Source organism: Nicotiana tabacum, chromosome 23 (genome assembly GCF_000715075.1).
Source record: "Nicotiana tabacum cultivar K326 chromosome 23, ASM71507v2, whole genome shotgun sequence".
NCBI lineage: Eukaryota > Viridiplantae > Streptophyta > Magnoliopsida > Solanales > Solanaceae > Nicotiana > Nicotiana tabacum.
In genome coordinates, this window is record NC_134102.1 from 97185621 (window position 1) to 97210682 (window position 25062).

Genomic DNA, 25062 nt, shown 5'->3' on the forward strand with positions numbered 1-25062 from the left:
GATTAGACTGGGAAGAGTCGCAGAGACTGATTTGACAGGGAAGAGAAGTGAAAAGAGGTCATCTTGACCCAATATTGATCATGGTCAAACTCCAAATCCTCAACTTAACTAGTCTTTCAACTAATGATCCAAAACACACCCGAGCCCCTCGGGACCCTATTCAATCATACCAACAAGTACAAATTCAATTTTCAAATGTATCCAAAGCCTCAAAATACCCACAAGAACAATACAACAAAGAAGCGAGGCTCAAACCGAATAGAATTTCTATTAGTTTGTTAAATTTTTATTCATTCAAAAGAGTGTCTGAATCACACTTACACACTTCGAATTACTTCCAAACTTTGCACACACGAATTTCTATTAGGTTGTTAAATTTTTATTCATTCAAAAGAGTGTCTGAATCACACTTCCACACTTCGAATTACTTTCAAACTTTGCACACACGTTCAATTCAACTATATAGACCTATCCAAAGTTTTGAAACACCAATTGGAGTTCAATAACATCAAATTCAACTTTTGGTCAAACTTATGAACTCTTAAGTTATTCAAATTGCCAACTTTTGAGAAATAGAGTCAAATTCCTCTAGGAACCTCCAAAATCAAATCCGAACATACGTACAAGTCTAAAATCATCATACGAGCCTATTGGAACAATCAAAACCCAATTCTGAGTCCTTTTGCCCAAAAGTCAAATATTGGTCAACTCTTCCAACTTAAAGCTTCCAAATCGAGAGTCATTCTTCCAAATCAATCCAGAACCACTCAAAAACTAAAATCAACCATACACACAAGTCATAATACATCATATGAAGCTACTCAAAGTCTCAAACCATCGAACGGAATGCTAAAGATATGAAGCTACTCAAAGTCTTAAACCATCGAATGAAATGCTAAAGCTCAAAACGACTGGTCGGATCGTTACATTAGCGATGCTTAAAACGTAGAGGAAAACAAAGAAAAGACTCGGTAAGAAGATGTTTACGATTCTTGACTCTAATTTTTAAGAATCGTACTCCCAAAACTTGGATAAAGAGAATATGAAAGTGTAATACCAACTCTTTGAAGAGAAATCTAAAAAGGATTTTAAAAAATTGCGTCCATTGATGAGGTTAGTGGTCAAAGTGTAAATAAGGCAAGAAAATATTTGCCATTAGAGTGATTACCATAAAGATATATTTAGCAAAATAAAGATTCTTTTTCCCAAGTTATGTTAAATAGTCCCACATAATTGTACTTCTCCTTTAGTTACTAAGTACTTAATTTTTAAGGAAAATTAAGGCAAGAAACTAACATATATAATAATTATCACGATCTAAAATCTCACATGTCGTAATGGCACATATCGCTATACTAGGCAAGCCGACAACTCACAATAACTACACTCTTTAATTTAAAACAATACTGAAATAAGATTGAATGATAAAAATCTCAAAATAACTGGAAGAAAACACAGCAACTCATTACAAAATTCCCCAGAATCCGATTGTCACCGAATACATGAGCGTCTATATAATAATATGGTCTGACTACTAAAACACTGTCTAGGAACGTAGAACAATATAAATAAACTAAAAAGAAAAAGGGAAAAAGTCAAGGTCTGTGGACGCCAAGGCAGCTACCTAGATAGTCTCCGAACTGATAAAATTCCAATGCTAGCAACCGACATGCCAGGTACATGGATCTACACATAAAGTGTAGAGTGTAGTATAAGCACAACCGACCAATGTACTCAATTAGTAACAAGACTAATCTTGGGCTGAAAGTAGTGACGAGCTCAGAAAGGTACAGTCCAAATCCATACAATCAGAATAATAACTCGGAAGGAATCCAATATTTAATTTATAGACAGTTCATAAATAGAGACATGATTTCAAGTAATTAACAGTTTAAGCTCAATACGGATGAAATATGCCAAGTATGACTGATATGAAAAATGTTGCATCTCTATATCTACATGTCAATGTGCATGTCACATGTAACGCATCACAATGATGGCCTCACGTACTTCCACTCTCAGAGTACTCAATATGTCTGCCTCAACTCTCATTCATCACACTCAGTCACTCAGTATTGTGCATTACTCGCGCTCACTGCTGGTATGTCAGACTCTAGAGGGGCGGATCTTGCCCAAGCGCTAATAAACCTATTGCAGCGCGCAACTCGATCCCATTATGAATTAGTAATACCTACAGCGGCATGCAACCCGATCCCATCATGAATCAATAATACTCGCTGCGATGCGCAGCCCGATCCCATCAATGTCGCTCACAAACAGGCCATCGATCTCACTCAGGTATCAATCTCTCCAGTCTCTCGAGCTCACAACACTCATGTCAATCAGTCCAAAATAATGATAAATGATGTAATAATAAATAGTAACAAAGACTGAGATATGATAGGCAAATGATGAATGCCACTGAGTACATGACTGCAATTTAAGCAAATAACTCAACAATAAAAGAACAACCATTGTGGGTCCCAACAGTACCAGCATATAGACTAAATATGATTTCTAACATAAATCACAGCTCAATTTCACTAACACATGAAGAATACATGAATAATAACAAGATTATATGACTACACAGTTCTACGGAATCGACCGAGTCACAATTTTTACAGTTCACGCTCACACGCCCCTCACCTAGCATGTGCTTCACCTCAACACCAACCACATAACTCGTAATTCAAGGATTCATACCCTCAGAATCAAGTTTAGAAGTGTTACTTACCTCAATCCGTGCAAATCTATACTCCAACAAGCCCTAGCCTCGCAAATCGGCCTCCAAATTCCTCGAATCTAGCCACAAACAACTCATTAAAATCAACACACGCTATAGGAATTAATTACATATGATAAAGCTATTTTTTTTTAAAAGTCAAAAAGTCAACTTAAAAAGTCAACCCCGGTCCTATATCTCGAAATCCGACAAAACTAACAAAATCCGAACACCCATTCAACTACGGGTCCAACCATACCAAAATTACTCAATTCCGATCATAGCTCGATCTTCAAATCCTCAAATTAAAGCCTATGAAGTTTTTACAAATTTTCCCAATTTTTTCAACTCAAAACACTAATTAAATGATAAAAACAATGATAGATTCATGTGTATTAACCAAATCCGAGTTATAATCACTTATCCCAATCAAAATCTTGAAAATCCCACCAAGAATCGCCTCAATCCGAGCTCCCAAAGTTCAATTATAAAATTTTACTCTAACCCTCGTTTTGAATTCTTATATTCTTCCCAAATGCTCTTTCTTCGCGAACGCGGAAAGTGTCTCGCTTTCGCAAAGCACAAAATGTTCAGCTGCCAAAATTCCTCTTACGCGAACGCAAGATCCCCCTCGCGAACGCGTAGACCTAACGCGTGAGGTCCCCTAGCCTGTCTCTCTTCTTCCCGAACGCGGCTCCCTTCTTGCGATCACGATTCACAAACCCAAAATACCTTCGGGAACGCGTGGCCTTCTTCACGAACTCGAAGAACAAACTTCACCTGCCTCCCAGGTACTCTTCACGAACGCGAGACCTCTCTCGCGAACGCGTATAAGAACACTAGACACAAGAAAATCAGCAGCTCTACAAAGTGATCTGTTAAGCATCCGAAACTCACCTGAGGCCCCCGGGGACCTCAACCAAACATATCAACAAGTCCTAAAACACGATACGAACTTAGTCGAGGCCTTAAATCACATCAAACAACATTAAAAATATGAATCGCACCCCAATTCAAGCCTATTGAAACTAATGAACTTCCAACTTGTACAATTGATGCTGAAATCTATCAAATCAACTCTGATTAACCTCAAATTTTGCACACAAGTCATAAATGACACAACGGACCTATTCCAACTTTTGAAACCAAAATCCGATCCTGGTAACCACAAAGTCAACTCTCAGTCAAACTTCTCAACTCTCCAAACTTCTATTTTCCCAATTTTCGCCAATTCAAGCCAAAATCGCCTACGGACCTCCAAATCAATATCCGGACACACTCCTAAGTCCAAAATCACCATACGAAGCTATCAGAATCATCAAAACTCCATTATGGAGTCATTTGCACATAAGTCAATATCCGGTCAACTCTTTCGATTTCGGTTTTCAACCTTGGGACTAAGTGTCCCAATTCATTCTGAAGCATCCCCGGAACCAAACCAACCATCCCGGCAAGTCACATAACAACAAATGAGTATAGAAGAAGTAATAAATAGGGAAACGGAGTTATAATACTCAAAATGATCAGTCGGGTCGTTACAATAAAATAATTGTAAACCTACTATTAGAAAATTGGGGACCCAAAATATAAGGGGCCTAAATTACTCGCTTTAGTTGATTTACCTTAAGCCGCCACCGAGTCTCCAAACCACATGCATCTGACAAGTAAATGAGGAAATCATTTATTTTAGGCGCAGAAACTAAGTTATCCGGATGAAAAGTTATCACCTATGTTATGCTTGTAAATTTTAATTCTCATATCTGATACTGGAAAAACTAGCTTACTGATGGTATTTGTAGGAAGGATATACGAGCAGGGTGTATAAAGAAAATCAATAAATCACATCAAATCAATAATTCGAGTCAAATCGATAAAAAAAAAACCAACTATGGTTCGATTTGATTTGGTTTGATGTTGGAAAACAAACCCGACAATAATTGGTTTGGTTTGATTTTAACCCAAAAAAGGTCAAGTCGAAACCAAACCAACTCGACATTACATGTGTAGAAAAATTAGATATACTTAATACATAAATATACTTATTGTGATGTAATTTATAAATATTTCTTAAAGTTTTTCATAATTTTATTTTTAAGGTATTATTTTAAAGTTGGATTTAGAACTTTTGAATTTTCCAATAAGTTTTATAGCCATTAATGTTAGTAACTCAAATAATGCTAACAAAAGCCCAAACCAAAATTAAATCAATACTAATGCTAACAAAAGAAATGACAATGTGTTGGATATCTATTTTTAATTTTGCAATGAATTAGATAAAAATGCATAACCCATTTTTATTTTTTCTTTAACGTTTAGTCATGTAATTAATACTCCCTTAGTAGTTACTTATTTTAGCATGACTTAATACTTTTAGATTACGTTTATTTTTATTATGATTTTTTAATTAGCAATATTTATATTATGTGATTTTATTGTCTTTATTGTTGAATATTTTAGGATAATGTCATGACACATTTCATATTTTGTATTATTTTCTTGAAAAACACCTTATATAGTTGTATCTAACTAAGAATAAAGAAATATTTGGAGCACAAGTTATTTGTTTTGTGCTACGAAGATTTTACCAGGAAAAAAATCCAAAAACTTGGGAAAAATCGAGATTGAAAAAGTCGAGTTTTATTGATTTGGTTTGGTCTTTTGATATAATAACCCGACACAATTAATTTGGTTTGGTAATTGAAAAGGTAGAATCAATCCAACCTATGTACACCCCTATATACGAGTTAATTGCTTACAACAACAACAACATATGTACGCAGACTTTACCCCTACCCTGGGGTAGAGAGGTTGTTTTCGATAGACCCTCGGCTCCCTCCCTCCAAGAACTCTCCACCTTGCTCTTGGGGTGACTCGAACGCACAACCTCTTGGTTGGAAGTGGAGAGTGCTCACCACTAGAGCAACCCACTCTTGTCATACGAGTTAATTGCTTATCTTTTTTATTTCATAACTTGAATTAGATGTTATATATGATACATATGGTGGGTGGTAATTTTTCCTCTGCATAATTTGGGATCAATATTTCCAACTATTGCAGCTGAAGGTAGAATGATTTTACAAAAAATTGTATACGCTGGACACATATACGTGACAATGATTCTCTCGTCTAAATTTCAAACATTTTATTTCGAGTATACTCATTACCAAAAAATATACGTTGGAACACGCTAGTTTTTTTCATTTGAATATTGATGATGGAATTACACTGATGAAGAGGCCGTTGATCAATTGGAATCACATATTGTATATAATTATGTAGTTAAGTGCTTAGCTAGTATTTGATTAAAATATCATGTTGTCACATATTGTTGTACACTCACATATTAATCGTTGTAGTATTTATTATGGTAATTCAAAAGTGCGAACATTTTATGTATCATTTTCTTCATGTTATGATTATTTATGTATATTTACATAAACACGTGTTTACGTGCGAACATGTTATGATTATTTACACACGTGTTGCATTATAATTGTTCATGTATATAAGTTGGGTATTATTTGAGTAAATTATTATGTTTTAAGTTTGGAATTGTCATTGAAATACAAATAAATTGGATTAGTAGCGTTAAGGATGACTATTCGGTTCAATGAATTGATTGGTTTTCTATAAGTACAGTAAACTATTGTTCCCTTGCGTTGTCATAAAGTTAAAGTTTCTTACACTTTATAATAAAATTATTTCACTTTATTGTGAAGGATCTCACAACGCGCGATGATTTTTTTAATTAAAAGAATTTTCTTATTACATGTGTATGATTTCTCTTATACCATGTAGTAGGTCATTACTTATAATATCATTTCATCGATTTAGATTCTTTATGAAAAAAAAATAAAAAATCTTTCATGACATCAATTCAAGAATACTTATGAAAATGTGACTTAGAGAAGATAAAATTACTTGAACTTCGTTATAACATACAACAATAAGTATGTCGCGATCCCAAACTACTAACTTTGGCATTTTAATCATCGATATCATTATTTAAACCCATTCATTTCAATATTCAATCATTTGAGATTGTCTAACACTAGACGTTTTTTTTTTACCTTTTTAATTAATGACATACAATTTCTGAACTGACTAATTAACTGAGCATAAGTAAACATATCATCATCATTAAACCTTAATCTCAAAGAGTCGTTGACACCAATATGGATCTTCTGTGCTTCAATTATCCTATAAGAAGATAATGTGAAATTAATATTGCTATATTTGCTAGTTTCGTCAATTTATCGTTTGCAATTAGCATATACTGTATATGGTAAAAATCGATCTCAGAAGTTGGGTGAATTAGAAAGCAACACGTGTCAAAGATGACTAGTTAGCAGTGATTCAATCATGTTGACATCGGATACAAACATGTGATCGGATAAGGATCAATTCAAGATATGACCGTTAACGTTACATAAGATCCCAAGATTTCTCGTGACTTTATTAGCCTTTATCGGGTTTTATTACCTTTTATTGCCTTTGTCAAGCCATTTGCCGAAAAAGAGAAGTTGTTGCTGGAAAGATAAAATATTATCGGATCTTCATTTCCAATCAACTCCTCAAGTCTCAAACTTTCTTTTCTCTTTTAATCTTTGACTTTTTATTTGGTGACATGTACTTTTTTTCATTGATTGTGTTTGCCATGTCAATAGCAAGTGTATTCACGCATTGAAGTTGGTTTATAATTGTCAAATTTGTGTTCAATAGAAATAGTTTGAGCATAGATCAAGTGTTCAATAGGTCATAGATTTTGCTTAGTTATCTAAATGATATTTAGAGGCAAGTTTAAGTGCTGACTATGTACTTGGCCTATATTCAAACAAATTGTCCTATAGACTTTTCATAAAGTTGTTCCAATTCTAATTCCTGAAAAAAGGCCTATATTCAAACAAATTGTCCTATAGACTTTTCATAAAGTTGTTCCAATTCTAATTCCTGAAAAAAGGAGCTTAGGATGTCATACTTGAATTTTTTAAAGATCCAAGTCTTAGCCTTCTAGAGTTTTGCATGCCGGTCAATTCCTGCTTATAAAATGGTTTAGTTGCACCTCTAAGGCTTTTTCTTTTAGGCCCTTTTAAACATGCACCCCGTAGCAGGTCCACATCAAGGTTTATTGTGATGACGTGATAGGTCATCTATAGTTTTACCTTTTATTTCTGTGCTCCGAGATCTCGAATAGCTTCGTTTAGTCTTTCTCAATTTGCGTGCGCATTCCGTGTCTTTTTTCGAAAGGTTTTTATGTGAAAATTTGATGAAAATGTGAAATCGTGCGTTAAAACTCATTTGAGTTGACTTCGGTCAACGTTTTGAGCAAACGAATCCGGATCAGTATTTTGACGGTCTCGGTGGGTCCGTATCGTAATTTGAGACTTGGACGTATGCCCGAAATCGAATTCGGAAGTCTCTAACTTGATTTAACGTAATTTGTTGAAAACAAGAAATTTTAAGGTTTAAAGAATACTTAAGTTTGACTGTAGGTTGACTTTGTTGCTACTAGATACGGATTACGGCTTCGAAACTTGGTAAAGGTTAATTTCAGTATTTTTTGACTTGTCTGCAAGATTTGGTGCAAAACGGAGTTGATTTGACGTGATTCGGACGTTCGGTTGAAAAATTAAAAGTTTTTAAGTTTCTTTGAAAATTTTATTCGTTTTGGTATTTGATTCATAGTTTTAGGTGTTATTTTGGTGTTTTGATCGCACGAGCGAGTTCGTATGATGTTATTACACTGGTGTACATGTTTGGTTGGGAGCCCGAGGGGCTCGGTGAGTTCCGGATAGGCTACTAAGTGATTTTGGACTTAAAAGAATAGCTTATGCATGTTTGTTTCTAGTGGTGGACTGCAAATCTCGCATTTCGAGGTCTAGCTCGCAAATGAGAGCATCATTTTTGCGAACAATGAGTCGCCTTTGCGAGCATGGGTTGGGTTGGGTTGGGAAGAGTTCGCATTTGCGGACTCTGTATCTTCGCAATTGCGAAGGTTTTGATCGCAATTGCGACTACGGACTAACTTGGTACTGCTTCGCTTTTGCGAAGTATTGTTCACATTTGCAGATAGCCTTGGTTCGCATTTGCGATAAAATTGTCGCATTTGCGACGAAAACAGGCTTAGTGACTTTTTCGCATTTGTGAAGGATTGATCACTTTTGCGATCATCGCAACTGCGAACTAGGTGTCGCAATTGCGATAACTGCAGCTCGGTAAAAGAGGGGGGAAATGGAAATTAGCTCATTTCTTTCAAACTTTCAACCCTAAACATCCTAGTTCAAAAAAACAATTCTTTCTAAATTCGTTGGTAAGTGACTTTAATCTACTTCTTTTCAATTACCCATTATATTTCATAAATTTTCAACATCAAATCTAGGATTTTCATGGTAGAAATTAGGGATTTGGGTAGAATTAAAAAATTTTGTAAATTTGGAATTTAGACCTCGAATTGAGGTCGAATTTCGAAATAAATTACATAACTGGGTTCGGAGGTGAATGTGTATTCGGGTTTTGGTCAGAATTTCGATTTTGACCAAGCGAGCTCGGGGTTGACTTTTGTTGACGTTTTCAATAATGATCTAAATTGAACCTCTTTCATTCGTGGGTAGTTTTTAAGGCTTCTTTTGAATCGTTTGATTAATAATTTTCTAGATTTTGGTTGGTCTGGAGGCTTGTTCAAAAAGCAAGGCCGTGGTTGAACCTTAAGTTGATTGCGGAGTAAGGTAAGTGCTGGGTCTAACCTTGATTTGAGGGAATTAAGAACCCTTGAGCTATGTGCTATGTGAATTATATGTGCAACGGCGTATATGCAAGGTGACGAGTTTATATACGCCATTAAATTTCTTATTTCCATGTTTTCCCGTATTTCATTAATTACTTTATTCCATGCCCTAACTGTTACATAACTTGCTTTCCCTATCTTCATTGCTTCATAGTATATCTTGTTTTATGTCTTAAGTGTTACATGCTTATTCGACTTCCATACCATAATTGCTAATTGCCATTTAGCATTTCTTGTATTAGATTGTCCATCCCCTCCCTGATTCCATACTTATTCACTACTTGTTTTTGCTTGTTTCCCGTATATATCTAAATTGTCTTATGCCTTGTTGCCTTATAGTTTCATATTATTTATTACTTTCACTGATATAGTTTCACTTGTATGAATTGTTAAAAGGTAGATACCGTTGAGTTGATAAAGTTGAGACATCCGAGTAGTTCGAGTCTCTTTGATTATCATGTTATTCCAAGTTGCTCGTACATTTGTTCTCTTGATGTATGATTTCCTGTAAATCTTAGTTACTGAGTTACTATTGTTAATTGACATTGTTTGGGGAGTGGGTTGCACGCCGCAATGAAAATTGAAAGGAAATGAATTGAAAAGGCGGAATAAGGATGGACTATGATGTTGACAGATAATTATATTGTGGGATCGGGTTGTGCGCTGCAACGGATTGATTAGAGTTTATATTGTGGGATCAGGTTACGCGCCGCAACATGTTGATAGAAGTTATATTTGTTGTGATTGTTGGATTAGTCTCGGTTGTTGAGATGAGTTATATGATTGGTTATTCGGGACTCTCTGCTAGTTGAATTTGAGTTCGTTGATATAAGTTACATGCTTTACTTCCATTCCTGTCTTTCTGTTATTATTATTATTATTGCGTACAGGTTAATGTAAGTGACCTGCCTTAGCCTCGTCACTACTTCGTCGAGGTTAGGCTCGACACTTACAGAGTACATGGGATCGGTTGTACTCATACTACACTCTGCACTTCTTGTGCATATACCGGAGTTGGTCCCAGTGGCGTACTGTAGATTTTGCTCGGAATCAGCTATCAGATGAGACTTGAGGTATAGATACACGACGTTCGCAGCTCTAAAGCCTCATTCTACTTTATTTTAGATGTGTGCTTTCTTTTAGACAATTTTATTTTTATTCAGACCTTTGTTTCTATTATTCTAGAAGCTTGTGCACTTGTGACTCCAATTCTGGAATTTGTATTTGGATTTCGGCACTTATTAGTTTATTTACCATGTTTCAGACTATTCAATTTTTCCTTTATTGACATCGTATTTGAAACTTGTTAAAATTGGTTAATAATTACATCTAACGTTGGCTTGCCTAGCAAGTGAAATGTTAGGCGCTATCACAATCCCGGTGGTGGAAATTCCGGATCGTGATATTTATAGCCTATAGTCATGTGGCAAATATATGTTCCAAAATTTATGTCTATTCTTACAACTAGGAGTGTTAATAGTTCTTTAAGAATTAATTAAATTGATCGAGTCATATCGAATCAATTATTAGGTTTTCTTTAATAAAATTGTATATTTCCATATAAATCTATATATATAACTAATTGAATAATTAGTGTAAGTTTTTAGTTTTATAAAAGTAAATCGCAAAAATACCGAACTCTACCCAATAAATTTATATGTATAAAATATACTTCATATATCAAATTTCAAAATAATAAAGCATAAAAAGTTTTTTCCTTTGGCCTGGGTAATGGAAACAGCTACAGGCCAACAGGTAACTGACACCCAAAGCCCAACTTGGGAACCTATTGAAACTATTCTACTGCTCATTTTAAAACTAAAGCAGTTATAGAATCTTGAGTAGCGAGCCACAAGGTATTGGATAACTTTTTTTTTTCTTATTAGATACTTAATCCTAGTATACTCGGTTCATGAATCCAATTTTAATTAATATCTTTTCAGTCTTGTGATTTAGATTTTTTGTCTTTGCCTAATTTATTTTATACTACATATAATAGAACAGTTGGATAGATGTCTATTCTAGCCGTCTTTTGTGATGACCCGATAGTCATCTAGAGCTTTAACCGCTAAATTATGTATTTCGAAACCTTAAATAGCTCTTTTTAACTTTCTTCGATTCCCGTGCATAGTCTGTGTATTTTCATGAAAGGCTTTTATGTGAAAAACTAATTAAAATGTGAATTCGTGCCTTAAAAATTTATTTGAGTTGACTTCGGTCAACGTTTTGAGCAAACGGACCCAGATCCATATTTTGATTGTCTCATTGGGTCCGTATCGTGATTTGAGACTTGGGCGTATGCCCAGAATCGAATTCAGAGGTTCCTAACTCGAGTTATCGCAATTTGCTAAAAAATTAAAGTTTAAAGGTTTAGAGAACTTATGAATTTGACTGAAGTTTGACTTTATTGCTAACGGGTCCGAATTTTGGTTTCAGAGCTTGGTATAGGTTCATTACTGTATTTATGACTTGTCAGCAAACTTTGGTGCAAAACGGAGTTGATTTGACGTGATTCGAACGTCTGATTGTTAAAATGAAAACTCTTAAGTTTCATTGAAAATTTCATTCATTTTGGTGTCCAATTCATATTTCTAGATATTATTTTGGTATTTCTATCGCACGAGCGAGTTCTTATGATATTTTTGGACTTGTGTGCATATTTGGTTTGGAGCCCTAAGGGCTCGGGTGAGTTTCGGATAGGCTACAAAGTGAATTATGACTTAGAATCATAGTTGATGCCTTTTGCTTCTGGTTTCTGTTGCAAATCTCGCATTTGCGAGCATGGGCAGGTTAGGGGGGGGTCCTCGCATTTGCGAACTTGCTGATTCCGCTTTTGCGAAGGCAGAGTCGCAATTGCGACTCAGCATAGTTCTTCACAGTCTTCGCATTTGCGAAGAAATGGTCTGCATTTGCGAGAGCTGGGGGTTCGCATTTGCGACCAAAAATATCGCATTTGCGATGACTGGGCTTCTGAGAGGAGTTCGTATTTGCGACCTCTTTCTCGCAATTGCGATATTCGCAATTGCCAATAATATATTGCAATTGCGACATCTGTAGTTCGGTAAAAACTAAGATAGACGAGATTTTTCTCATTCTTTTAAATTTTCAACCCTAAAAACCTTAGAGGCAATTTTTCAAGAGCTTTTCTTCCTCAACTCATTGGTAAGTGACTCTAACCTACTTTCATTTAATTACCCACTATATTTCATAAGATTTCAACCTTAAATCTAGGATTTTTATGGTAGAATTTGGGAATTTGGGTCGAATTAGGGATTTTTGTAAAATTAGAATTTAGACCTCGAATTGAGGTAGGATTTCGAAACAGATTATATAACCGGGCTCGGGGTTAAATGGGTAATCGAATTTTGGTTCGAACCTTGGATTTTGACTAAGCGATCCCGAGGTTGACATTTTTTGACTTTTAAAGAAAAGTGTAAAATTTCTATCTTTATGTATTGTAATTGATTCTCTTTATCATTATTTGAAGTTATCGAGTCGATTGTGGTTAGTTACGGTTGGTTTGGAGGCGGATTCTAGAGGAAAGGCTCCGGTAGAGCTCTGATTGACTGTGAAGTGACGTAAGTGTCGTGGTTAACTTTGACTTGAGGGATTAGGACTTGTTTGCCTATTTTCTACGTGTTTAAATGTGTGGGTACAACGTATATTTGAGGTGACGAGTTACTATGCGTTATTGTTGGGTTAAAACATGCGGGTGGGACTTGTTTCCTTGTAAGTTATTATCTTCTTTGATTATGATATCCATGCTTAGACTAGTTTATTACTTAATTGATCGTTCTTTCCGAATTTATGAACTATTTGTGATGATTGAGTATTTTTGGAAGTTGAGGTTCGGTATTTTTGGAATCGTTGTGGACGTAAATTTTTTTCTTGCTTATCCTATCTTCCAAATATTTATATTCATTGCTACATGGTAAGGGAGAGTGATAAAGCACGAAGGGTGATGTCGTGTCATTTATTGCTTCATTTACTGATTAATACATGGTGAGAAAGAGAGTTAAAGCATGAAGAGTGATATCGTGTCGTATTTATCGTTTCATGGAGAGGTTAAAAGTAAAATCACGAAGGGTGATGCCGTGCCATTATTATTATTTCATGGTGAGGCTGAGAGTAAAAGCACTATGGGTGATATCGTGCCATCTTTATTCATTATGTTTATCCGTTTTCATTGGTTGATGGTTTATTTGACCGTCTGATGTTGTCATTTCCTGTTGTAGTTGTCGTACCTTGTACCCATTTCGCCTCTTCCCTCCCAATAGTACGTGTTTAATCTCTATTTGTTGTTATGTTACACGTATATCTTCGTTTATACAGGTTTAATTGCATGTGTGTCCTATTATAGCCCCGTCACTACCTTGTCGAGATTAGGCTCTACACTTACGGAGTACATTGGGTCGATTGTACTCATACTACAATGTGCACTTCTTGAGCAGATTTTGGTACTGGTCCCAGCTGTACGTGAGGTGCATCAGCTTAGATTGGCCTATTTGGAGACTCAAGGTAGATCTGCTAGCGTCCGCAGACCTTGAAGTCCCCTTCCCCTTTCCTTATTTTCTGTTCATTTCATTTGAAACAGTTGTATTTATTTCAGGCTCTATGTGTAGAACCTTTAGAAGCTCGTGAACTTGTAACTCCAGATCTGGGTTGTATTTAGATATGCTGGTTATTACGCTACTTCACACTTCATTTTAGTTTTATCTCAGTTTAGTTGGTTTATTTATTTGAACTGTTTAAAAATGGTTTAAGAATTTCTCTAACCACTACTAGAAATTCGGGGAAAACCGTCCAAAAAATCGACCAAAGTAGGTCGATAATGGCCAATAACCGTCCAAAACGCGACCATTAATGTGTGGTTGGTATTTTGAAGGTCGGAAGGGCATATCGACCAAAGTTGGTCGGAAATTACCGACCAACTTTGGTCGGTCAATTAAATTCAAAAAATAAATTACCGAAAAAACCGACCAAAGTTGGTCGGTATTTTAATTATGTAATTAAAAAATGCACCATCTGGGAATCGAACTGGGGTCTGTACTGTGGCAGGATACTATTCTATCACTAGACCATTAGTGCATTTTTTAAGACTGTCTTTTATTTCATTTATACTCTTTAATTGTATTTTCGCACGAAAATAACCGACCTAAAATTACCGACCGAATTCGGTCGGTTTTTTAAAATGACCGGTCGAATTAACCGACCGATTGCGGTCGGTTTTTTAATATTTATTTTAATTTATTTTAAATAAAAAACCAAATAAAGTTGGTCGGTTTCTTGAAAAATAAATTTCGCGGGACTCAAAAATAGTTTCCCGCATTTTTGCGCCAAAGAAAGCTGACCAAAGTTGGTCGGTTTCATAAAAAAATAATTAAAAATAAAATATTTTGAAAAATCGACTGACTGGTCGGTTTTTTGGCCGGTTTTTTGACCGGCCGCGGTCGGTTTTTGCCGAATTTCTAGTAGTGAACGTTAGCTTGTCTAGCGAGTGAAATGTTAGGTGTCATCACTGTCCCGAAGGTAAAAATTCCGGGTCGTGGCATCTTTCATGTGTCCTTTATTCATCACATTTTTAATAATAAAAATATCTAGAGAAGTTTTGCCAAACTCCTACACAAGTATGCATGGTATCATACTCTAACTTCTACTTGTGACTCTTGCATGACGTTTTTTAAAAGATACTCAAATTAATTGAACCGTACCAATACCGAAACGAAATCGAGATGACAAAAACGGTTTCGAAAAGTCTAATTTTAATTATACAAATAAAATAACCGAAAAATTGATATCGTATAAATTTTATTTTATATATAATCGGCCTAACCGAACGATTAACCCTCCTACTTACCACCTCAAAGTTTTTGGTCAAAATTAAGTTGGTGAAAAATAAGGTGAAGACTACGAAGGGTCAAGAAGAAGGATAGATTTCATGCAAATGTGAAAACAATACTACAATCTTATAGAGTAGTAACAATTCAAAGCGCAATATATATTGAAAAAAATAATCGCTATAAATCGTTTAAATTTTCTCTTTTTCTATAATTATTATTTTTAGAGAAGAAAAGGCAAAATACAGTTTATGATATTATTAAACTTCAGTTTGATCTCGAAAATGAAAAGTATATAACGCTATACTAGCAGCCAACCAGAATTCTAGATGTTTGAAGTCACCTATTCCCATACAGTTTTTCCAATACCGTCGGCATAGCGTTGTGGTTTTTGTCATTTTGAAGTTTGAACATTCCCATTCTGACTCGCTCCTTTTTCATATATTGAATGAATGAGGGAATCCTCAATTCTCGTCTTCTTTTTATACCTTCTTTCTCGCACTTAACTCCTAACTATCCATTTTATTTTTCCCATTTCATTCTTACAGTTAGAACCAAAAACCAATCTTGGATTTTTTTTGGGTTGAACACAACTTCTGCTGCAAATTAAAAATACAAACTTTGAACTTTTTTTGGACTCACCATTGAAGTAGTGTTAATATAACTGGTAGATCAGATGGGGATAGAGAGTAAATACCAAATGAAGGTGGTAGAAGGAGATAATGGCTACGTACTTGAAGATGTCCCTCACTTGACTGATTACATCCCTCATCTTCCCGTACTTACTTTCTTTTCTCCTCTTTTAGTTTTTTGTTTTCTAACTATGAAAATCTATCATTTCTGTATTTGTTTGGTTGCTGCACTTTTGAGTCTTGATAATGTCTATTCAATGGCTTTTGTTAAAATGGCTGCTTTATTTGTATGTCTTTCTGCTTCAGGGGGATCCGTTGATTTGTGGAATTATTACATGTTATAATGTTTCTTTTTGAGTTGATCTACCTTTTATTGCAAGCTTTGATCTGCTTACACTATGCCATAAACATATACTAATGTTGAAATGAAAAGCCTGCACCTTTAACTTTTTTACTATCATTGCACTCTTTAGTTCCCCCCCCCCGGGAATAACAGTCATGAATGTGTTCTATGTGGTGGTTGATGGAATCCAGTACATAAAATTTAAAGGTTGATTTTTGACATCCAAATATACTTTAATATCATAGTCTCATGGACATTTTTTTTTTTTTTGTGTGTGTGTGGAGCTTTAGCAACAAAAGTATAGTTGGCATGAGGAACACATGTCCTCTAGACAGTTTACTGAGCAAAGGCAGTTTCTGGATTTTTACTATTCCAATATTTTGACAAGAAAGTTAGATGAGGCTATGCGTTAAAATATGTAGAGAGAATTTCTCTTCTCAATTAGTAGGGGGTAAACTGATATAAGGTTAAAGTTATATAAAACGAAGGTGAAAATCGAGATAATCATTTTTGTCCTTTGGAAGTTGACTCCATGAAGATAAGGAGCTGTTACATTTCTTGATTTATTCAAGGACATCCTGACTTGATGAAGAGTGAATTGATCTATGAACTTACATTTATGTTAAAGAACGTTTTCGCGGCATTTCCATATACATGGTTTGGAGGATATACTGTAAAGCAAGGTGTTGTTGGAAATTCTAAATTTGAATAAGAGAATAAGAGATGTTGCTTGAACATGCATCACGCGTTGTTGTATTCTAGTGAGTTCTTGGAGTGGAACGATTTGATATATGAACTTACATTCATGTCCAAAAGTTCCGAGATCCAAATCTGTTTGTAGATAATTGCAAACCATGGGATCATTGAAATCATATTTGTATCAACTCAGTGATATCTAATTATTGGAATATCTAACATCGTACAGATGATTTGCGCTCTTGAATATAAAGGGGTGGACATCCACCTGGAGCATTTTTCTAAAGAAATTCCACATTTATTTATCTTGATTGAGATGGAGAGATAGAGTGAGAGAGACATTGAGGGAATAGGCATTAGCTGTTGGGGAATATACTAATAAGTTCCTCAACAACACAAAATGACTCATGAAGAAAAAGGATGTTAACTCTAGCTCATGTGGAAATATTTTAATACCCTGAGTTATTATGCTTTGTGGCACACTAGCATCATGCATGTTTAGCAAGTAGTTATAGTTTATTCCATTTGAGACTTTACTATGAACTTCTCACGTTCTACATTGAGCAGGAAATTGAGATTTCAGACTGTCTTTAAGTTTCTTTCAGATCACACAAACAATGCATTTTCTCTTTTTCTTATACATACACTTTCTCTTCATGGTTGAGGTTCCGGCTTTCTCTTACATAAGAGCTCTTTAAATGAGCGTTGTTATCACCCTGGTCATAGCTTTTTCTAGGTGGAAACATTTTTTTTAATGTTGTCACTACTATTTGTTTGCTTTCTTCTCTCTCTGAAGTTGATTCTAATACGGAGTCCATATACTTACTATACTCTCATTTTGTTTCGTTCATATTTTTTTTGTTGGAGTGATTCACTTCTACTTTTTGCAAGAGTTGTCTTCACTTTTTCACTCAGAAAATAAAATTTGTATCTTTTAGACACAAAAAGCTTGATTTCAACTATTTAAAATGTGTATCTGCATTTATGCTCAACCCTATGACTATGCTTTTCCTGAGCCAGGGTCTAGGGTCTATCGGAAACAGACTCTCTACCTCCACAAGGTAGGGGTTAGTTCTGCATACACACTAACCTCCCAAGACCCCACTTGTGGGATTACACTGGGTTTGTTGTTGTTGTTGTTGTTGTTGTTGTTGTTGTTGTTGTTGTTGTTGCCTTTATACTCAATTATGTATGTTTTCTGCTCTAGATGTTGGCGTATCTACTAACTCGACTTTATTCTTCATTCCATTGCTTGATGACAGACTTATGATAACCCATTGCAATCTAATCCAGCATACTCAGTTGTGAAGTGAGTCTATTATCAACTTTTCTTGTATTTATGCTATTAGGCCAATATGGCAGTTATTACGCATTGACCCTTGACAAGTTATGAACTGTCTTCATGATTTCAGGCAGTACTTTGTCGACATGGATGATACAGTTCCTCAAAAGGTGCAATCTTCTTTTAACTTGTTCTGACGATATATATAAATATCTTTCATAAATATGTCCTTACTTCTTTCCTTTTCAATGGTTAATGAAATGGTAAAACGGATGACAGATAATAGATAGTTACATCGATCTGCGAAAATTGACTTAGTGATTCTGCAAAGTGGGATGCTAGTCATACAAATGACCTATATATAACTATCTGGAAAGCAAGAGTAGAGGACCATCATTGTCTGATGTTGGTTTTGGAGATCAACAGAGCCCAAATTATGTCGATTTAGCACTTCTCAAGATTCTACGGACACTTCTTTCATTCCACTGCTAGGAATGATGTCTCAAAAAACGTACTCTATAATAAAAGTGTCTTCCTTAAAGGATCAAAAAACTGAAGTACATGTGAAACAGAGTAAGAACTAATTGCAAATATGGTAGAGAAGCTACTGAAAAGGAAGACGTGGCTGACTCCTTAGAGTGTCTATAGAGAGTCCAAAGTGAACTTTGCATCCTGAATCATTTCTTCAGTCTTGCAGTAGTTTCCATTCTCCTGCACCATTGCAGTGAAAGAGCAAAAAAGTGTGTTGAGCTTCTTCTTTTTTTAGTTGTCTTTTGTGGACAAAGATATTCAATCAGCCCTTTATTTTACATTATATTCCTTGTCGGCTTCTCTTTCCATTTACCCCAATAGGGAAACATTTTTGTTAGAGAGAGCTCCTTTGCTCATCAATCCCTGCTCTTTCCTTGTCATAATTGTTATGAATTTGTTTGATCACTTTGTAGATTGTTGTTCATAAGGACAGTCCACGAGGACTACATTTTCGGCGTGCTGGTCCCCGTCAGAAGGTATGTCTACTTTCTTCAAGGATGGAAATATGCAATCTGTTGCCATTTACCAGCAGAACTATTGATATGCAATCTTTCACTCAGAAGAAAGCTTCAATGTATCTCAGGTTTATTTCAGTTCAGATGATGTTCGTGCTTGTATTGTTACATGTGGTGGTTTGTGCCCTGGTCTAAACACAGTGATCAGAGAAATTGTACATAGCCTTGACTATATGTATGGTGTAGATAAAGTCCTTGGAATAGAAGTGAGTTGGCTGATTTCAACTTCCTTATGCTTGATAAGCTGTTTTGTCTGCAGCTAACAGTACATTTTTTCCTTCATAGGGAGGCTACAGAGGTTTCTACGCAAAAAATACTATCAATTTGACACCAAAGCTTGTAGATGATATTCATAAACGTGGTGGTACAATCCTTGGGACGTCACGAGGAGGCCATGATACCACAAAGATAGTTGACAGCATACAGGATCATGGAATAAATCAGGTACTCAACTACAAAAATTTGTCCAAATATATGTCTGCTGTCAAATCTTGGAGTACCTTATCTTCTTTAGGTCCCTTCCTCTCTTTGAGGTGGATTTACTAATATCTGCAAAAGTAACTTATTTAGGAAGAAAGTTAATATATTGGTCACAAGAAAAAGCTTTGTGTAATTGACGAAAGTGGTATCATGGAGACAAGCATCTTCTTTAATTGAAAAAGAAGTTGAGTAGTATGTTTTCTATAAAAAGGAAAGAGGAAAAGATTCTTATTGATAAATTTTACTGTTACAACAACATTAATGACTTTTAGAAATATCCATTGTTATATTTTTGCAATTTGCTAGTCAGACTTCGTCTGAGGCATCTTTGATTTCATTGCAAAAATATTATGATGACGACTGTCCTGCACAAAAGCTTCCACTTGATATAATGAGCATCTTATTTGTTCAGGTCTATATAATTGGTGGCGATGGGACTCAAAAAGGAGCCGCTGTCATTTATGAGGTATGTTAGGTTCTGCAAATTAAGAGGCCAGGTACTTACCCACCCGATAACATGAGTTAATTTTCAACTTGAGGGCAATATAGTTACATTTTTGCTGAAAGCTTAACAATCTATTCTTTCAAATTAGTCTATTGAGGGGATTCTGTATCACTCTACAACTGTTGAATCAAATATCTTGTTCCAAGCCTGTCGTACCATGTCAACATTATTGCATTCAGCTTCATCATCTGCACAGAGATTCAACATGTTTGAATATACCTTAGTACTGGTTCTGGCGAGCATTCTTAGTATAATCCTACTCCATTTTTGCAGGAAATTAGGCGGCGTGGTCTCAAAGTTGTTGTTGCTGGGATACCAAAGACAATTGACAATGATATTCCAGTATTTCTCATTTCCTCTTATTATAATTGATTATATTTTGTTCTGGTGTGATAAACAATTTAGCAACCTAAAGGAGTAATTCCAAAGTTTCTTGCAAAGTGCAAAGCATAAATTTTACTGAATAGTAAAAGTACAGTGTAATATCCGGAGATCTCATTTTGGTAGTTTCCCCTCCCATTTGACTTAAGCAACTAGTAGCTAATAGTGCTCTTCAGTTTGGAATGCTCTTATGTGAAAACTAGTTTGTTCTCTTATCAGGTCATCGACAAGTCATTTGGCTTTGATACTGCCGTAGAGGAGGCTCAACGTGCCATCAATGCAGCGCATGTTGAAGCTCAAAGTGCTGAGAACGGTATCGGTGTGGTGAAGCTAATGGGCCGCTATAGTGGTAACATGCTTTTACAAAGTCTTGAAAAACTTTCGATGCATAGCAAATTGCCCAGTATAGAATTTCTCTTACCAAGTTCACGTAAAGACTGTTCTATGCCCATCTTCACTACAAATCTTATCAGGCACTTTCATTGTTGGTTCATTTTGCTGTTGAATAATAAGCTCTTCTCTGCATGGTTAGCTGCAAAACTCATCACTTGATAGGCTATAGCTGTTATTGATAACAAATTACTAAAGTGAGTTTCTATATGTCCAACATTTTCTTGGAAAACATAAATAAAGGTAAGCACATCCTTGAGACCACAAATTGCTTCTTCTTTTTTTTCAAGTCATATTCTCAATGCTTAACTGCCCAAACTTCTCCATGCTTCCAAAGTCTATATATTATTGTACTTTTCAACAAACAACAGAAGTCTTGATTTCAGTTCAATTTGCTGGAAAATTGGTGCAGGATTCATTGCAATGTATGCCACTTTGGCGAGCAGAGATGTTGATTGCTGTTTGATTCCAGAGTCACCCTTCTATCTTGAAGGAAGTGGTGGTCTCTTCGAATTCGTTAAGAAAAGGCTCAGAGAAGATGGGCACATGGTTATTGTGATAGCTGAAGGAGCTGGACAGGAACTTCTTGCAGAAGAAAATTCCCATGCTAGAAGCGAACAAGATGCTTCAGGAAACAAGCTTCTGCAAGATGTTGGTTTGTGGGTATCCCAGAAAATCAGGGTAATGGTCATTATAGACAGAGTTGTCCCTAATCTTATAGTCATACATAATGCAGAACTGATTGATCTTGCTTTCTCTCTCTCTTTAGGTGATTAAGTGTGCTCGTCTCTACTTGAGTATGCGCATTTTTGGGTTTGTGAGAGCTAATATAATCTGTTTTAGAAAATTACATCCGCTCCAGTCGATGAAGATGTACTGAAGTTCATACTATACATGTTTTCCAGAAAATAAGCTGCATATCTTCCTAAAAAAGATAAGGAAACGAGGAAGAATTTGTTTGACAGAATTATTCACTGAATGATTACCAGATATTCACAAATGCTCATGTGCCTCTAATAAGAACTTGTACTTTTTAACTACACTCACCAAATAAATTCATGTAACTAGTGGCGAAGCCAGGAATTTCTCTAAGTTCAAACTAGAAAGAAGTGAAAAAAATTCCCTGACAAAGGGTGTTCAATATATGTTATATACCTCTAAATTCTAATATTTTACCTATATATACAATGTAATTTTTTGACGAAGAGTGGTCAACTAACCACCCTTAAATGTAGCTTCGCCCCTGCATGTAACCACCAAGTAGTGGTTTGCATCTTATAAAGCAAACACCATATAGAACAACATAAGAAATAAACGTGAGGCATTATAATTCTATATTTATATGTTTTTTTATTTTTGTTTTTGAATGCATTGTTGTCTATCTATCGCTTTGAGGAATGGTATGTTATTATATATTTTGTACAGAGGCTGGTCGCCTAAATCTTCTTTTGAACACCGACTATCTAACAGTCATGATATTTTGTTGAACTTCTTACTGAAAGAACCCTGCAGCACATGAGTTTTAGATTGCCGCTTATCCTTTGTTAAGATTGCTATGATCCAACAACATGGAAAATTGTTCTTGATCCTACTTTTCTTTTCGTATTTTCTTGCAGTCTATGGGGAAATTGTGACTGAAATTATTTATATTAGGTAGTATTATGTATTAGCATTCTACTCACCATTTCTTTACTTCTTGCAGGATCATTTTGAAAAAAAACTTAGGATACCCATTACTCTTAAATATATAGGTGAGAAAATTTCAACCATCTGAAGGGCTGATTTAGTTTGGAAAACTTATGATGCTTACCAGCTAATCACATTGTTATGCAGACCCAACTTACATGATTCGTGCTGTTCCGAGTAATGCATCTGACAATGTATATTGCACGATTCTTGCTCAAAGTTGTGTTCATGGAGCTATGGCAGGGTATACAGGCTTTACCTCGGGGGTTGTCAATGGTCGTCAAACATATATTCCATTCAATGTAAGTATCTACGTTTGGTTGTTGATCTTTCTAGTTGTATCTCCGCTGCTTCTTGATTAACCCCAAGGTATCGACAACTTCCGTCCCTGTGGCAATTGGAATCTGATTGGGACTTGGCTGTGAGTTATCACACACTAGGCATAAATCTTAGTTCCTAGCTGCTTTAAGTTAAACAGCCTCCGGTTCAATAACTGCTTTTAGGGTTTAGGTTTAGCTTGAGGATGCAACAACTCATGTTCTTAAAAGTTTGATTTCCTTGCTATAATCACTTTTCCAACGCTGGCATCGTCCATTTGGAGTCTAAAATCCAGTTTAGTTTTTCTTGAATTTTCATAACGTCAGAGGAGATTTTTTGCTGCCTTTCAATGAGTATGTTAAACAGTCTCCGGAAAGTATGCTCTACTGCCTAGTTTGGTGCCATGTGTCAAATGACGTGGCACGCCAAGTCAAACCAAAGAGCCAATAGGATCGTGCCACGTGTCAAAATGACAAAGCATACAACAACAACAACAACAACAACAACAACCCAGTATAATCCCACTAGTGGGGTCTGGGGAGGGTAGTGTGTACGCAGACCTTACTCCTATCCTGGGGTAGAGAGGCTGTTTCCGATATACCCCCGGCTCCCTCCCTCCAAGAACTCTCCACCTTGCTCTTGGGGTGACTCCATATGACAAAGCATCTCGGATCTAGTTTCTTGGCATAGTTGATATCCGCAACAGCTGTGTGCATGTTATGTAAAGGCTGGTTTTGTCACTGGCAATATTATGCTCTATTCGGATCATTTTAGTGTGACTTGGTGGCAGAAAGGGGAACCAAAAGCCATTCAATCAATTATGTCGTGGGCCTTACCTTATCAAAAAATTATGTCTTGAGCACTCGTTTTATTTTGATTCGGCTTTCAAAGCCATTTCACTCACCATTTTCACAAGCTTAACCAGCATCTTCGCTGTGCAGCGCATTACTGAGAAGCAAAATAAGGTGGTCATAACTGACAGGATGTGGGCACGGCTTCTTTCATCGACCAATCAGCCAAGCTTCTTGAGCACAAAAGACATTGTTGAAGTGCAAAAGGGGCAGCACCCACCAACTCAGTTACTAGATGGGGATAATAATGACAGTGAGACTTCAGGTAAACAAAACACTAGCATGGCATGAAATAAAAGCATCCTATAACACTAGAGCAGTAACTTTTCTCACCAGTACTCACTCTAGTTGCTATTTCTACTACCTTTGAATCTGCAAATGCTTACCATAATGTCAGATTAATCGGGTCGTTGTAGGAACTTATTTGAAGGTTTTGGATCTGTTACCGTGCCTCAGCTGTGGGCAGTAACAGATGTATATTGAAGGTTTTGTTGTATCTAGTGAAGTTGCGCCAAAGCTTCGTTGTATTCATGATTTATGAACCATATTTATTTGTATGTTGTGGAGGTGTTGCTTCCCAATTTTTTGGTTTTCTCCTCTCTGCATTTTACACTTGAAAAATGCTGCTGTGTATGTCTCAGTTTCTGTACCTACAGAAATATCAACTACTGATTCAAGAATTTCAAAGTTGCATCTTGAGTTCACCTAAATTTATTCATGCTGAGAAATTGCCGGGTACTGGATAGGGCAAGTCTTTGGACCCTTCCCATGTTTGAACGTTTAAATGCTCCGATATGAGGAAAAGGTCTAAAACCACATGCCAAACTAAATTCTTTTCAACGTATCATTGCAAAATCCAAACTTCTCCTCATTTGAAGTATCAAAAGACTGGTTTGACTCCCAGACAACACAATTGAATTATCTTACTAGATTGTACATCTAAGCTAGACTTTGATTGCATTTTAATTTAAATAAACTTTGATTAGGGAAAATTATCTATTCATTTATGCAAATGATAAAGTAATTCTGAAATGAAAAGAGCGCTAAGCCTTAGTGATTAGGAAATGCACATTACCCCCACCCAAATATTTGCAAAAAAAAACTAT

At 35.8% G+C, this 25062-nt stretch overlaps 1 protein-coding gene across 1 annotated transcript; it reads left to right on the forward strand.

Moving 5' to 3' along the window:
• The first annotated feature begins 15814 nt into the window (after positions 1-15814).
• LOC107798504 (ATP-dependent 6-phosphofructokinase 6) lies at positions 15815-24643 on the forward strand. Its single transcript, XM_016621510.2, has 14 exons — positions 15815-16124; positions 18280-18326; positions 18430-18469; positions 19244-19306; positions 19414-19551; positions 19631-19789; positions 20238-20291; positions 20604-20672; positions 20931-21060; positions 21514-21782; positions 22804-22852; positions 22935-23089; positions 24047-24221; positions 24373-24643. The coding sequence occupies exons 1-14, from the start codon at positions 16023-16025 to the stop codon at positions 24423-24425; spliced, it is 1503 nt and encodes a 500-aa protein (XP_016476996.1). The 5' UTR covers positions 15815-16022; the 3' UTR covers positions 24426-24643.
• Positions 24644-25062: the final 419 nt, after the last annotated feature.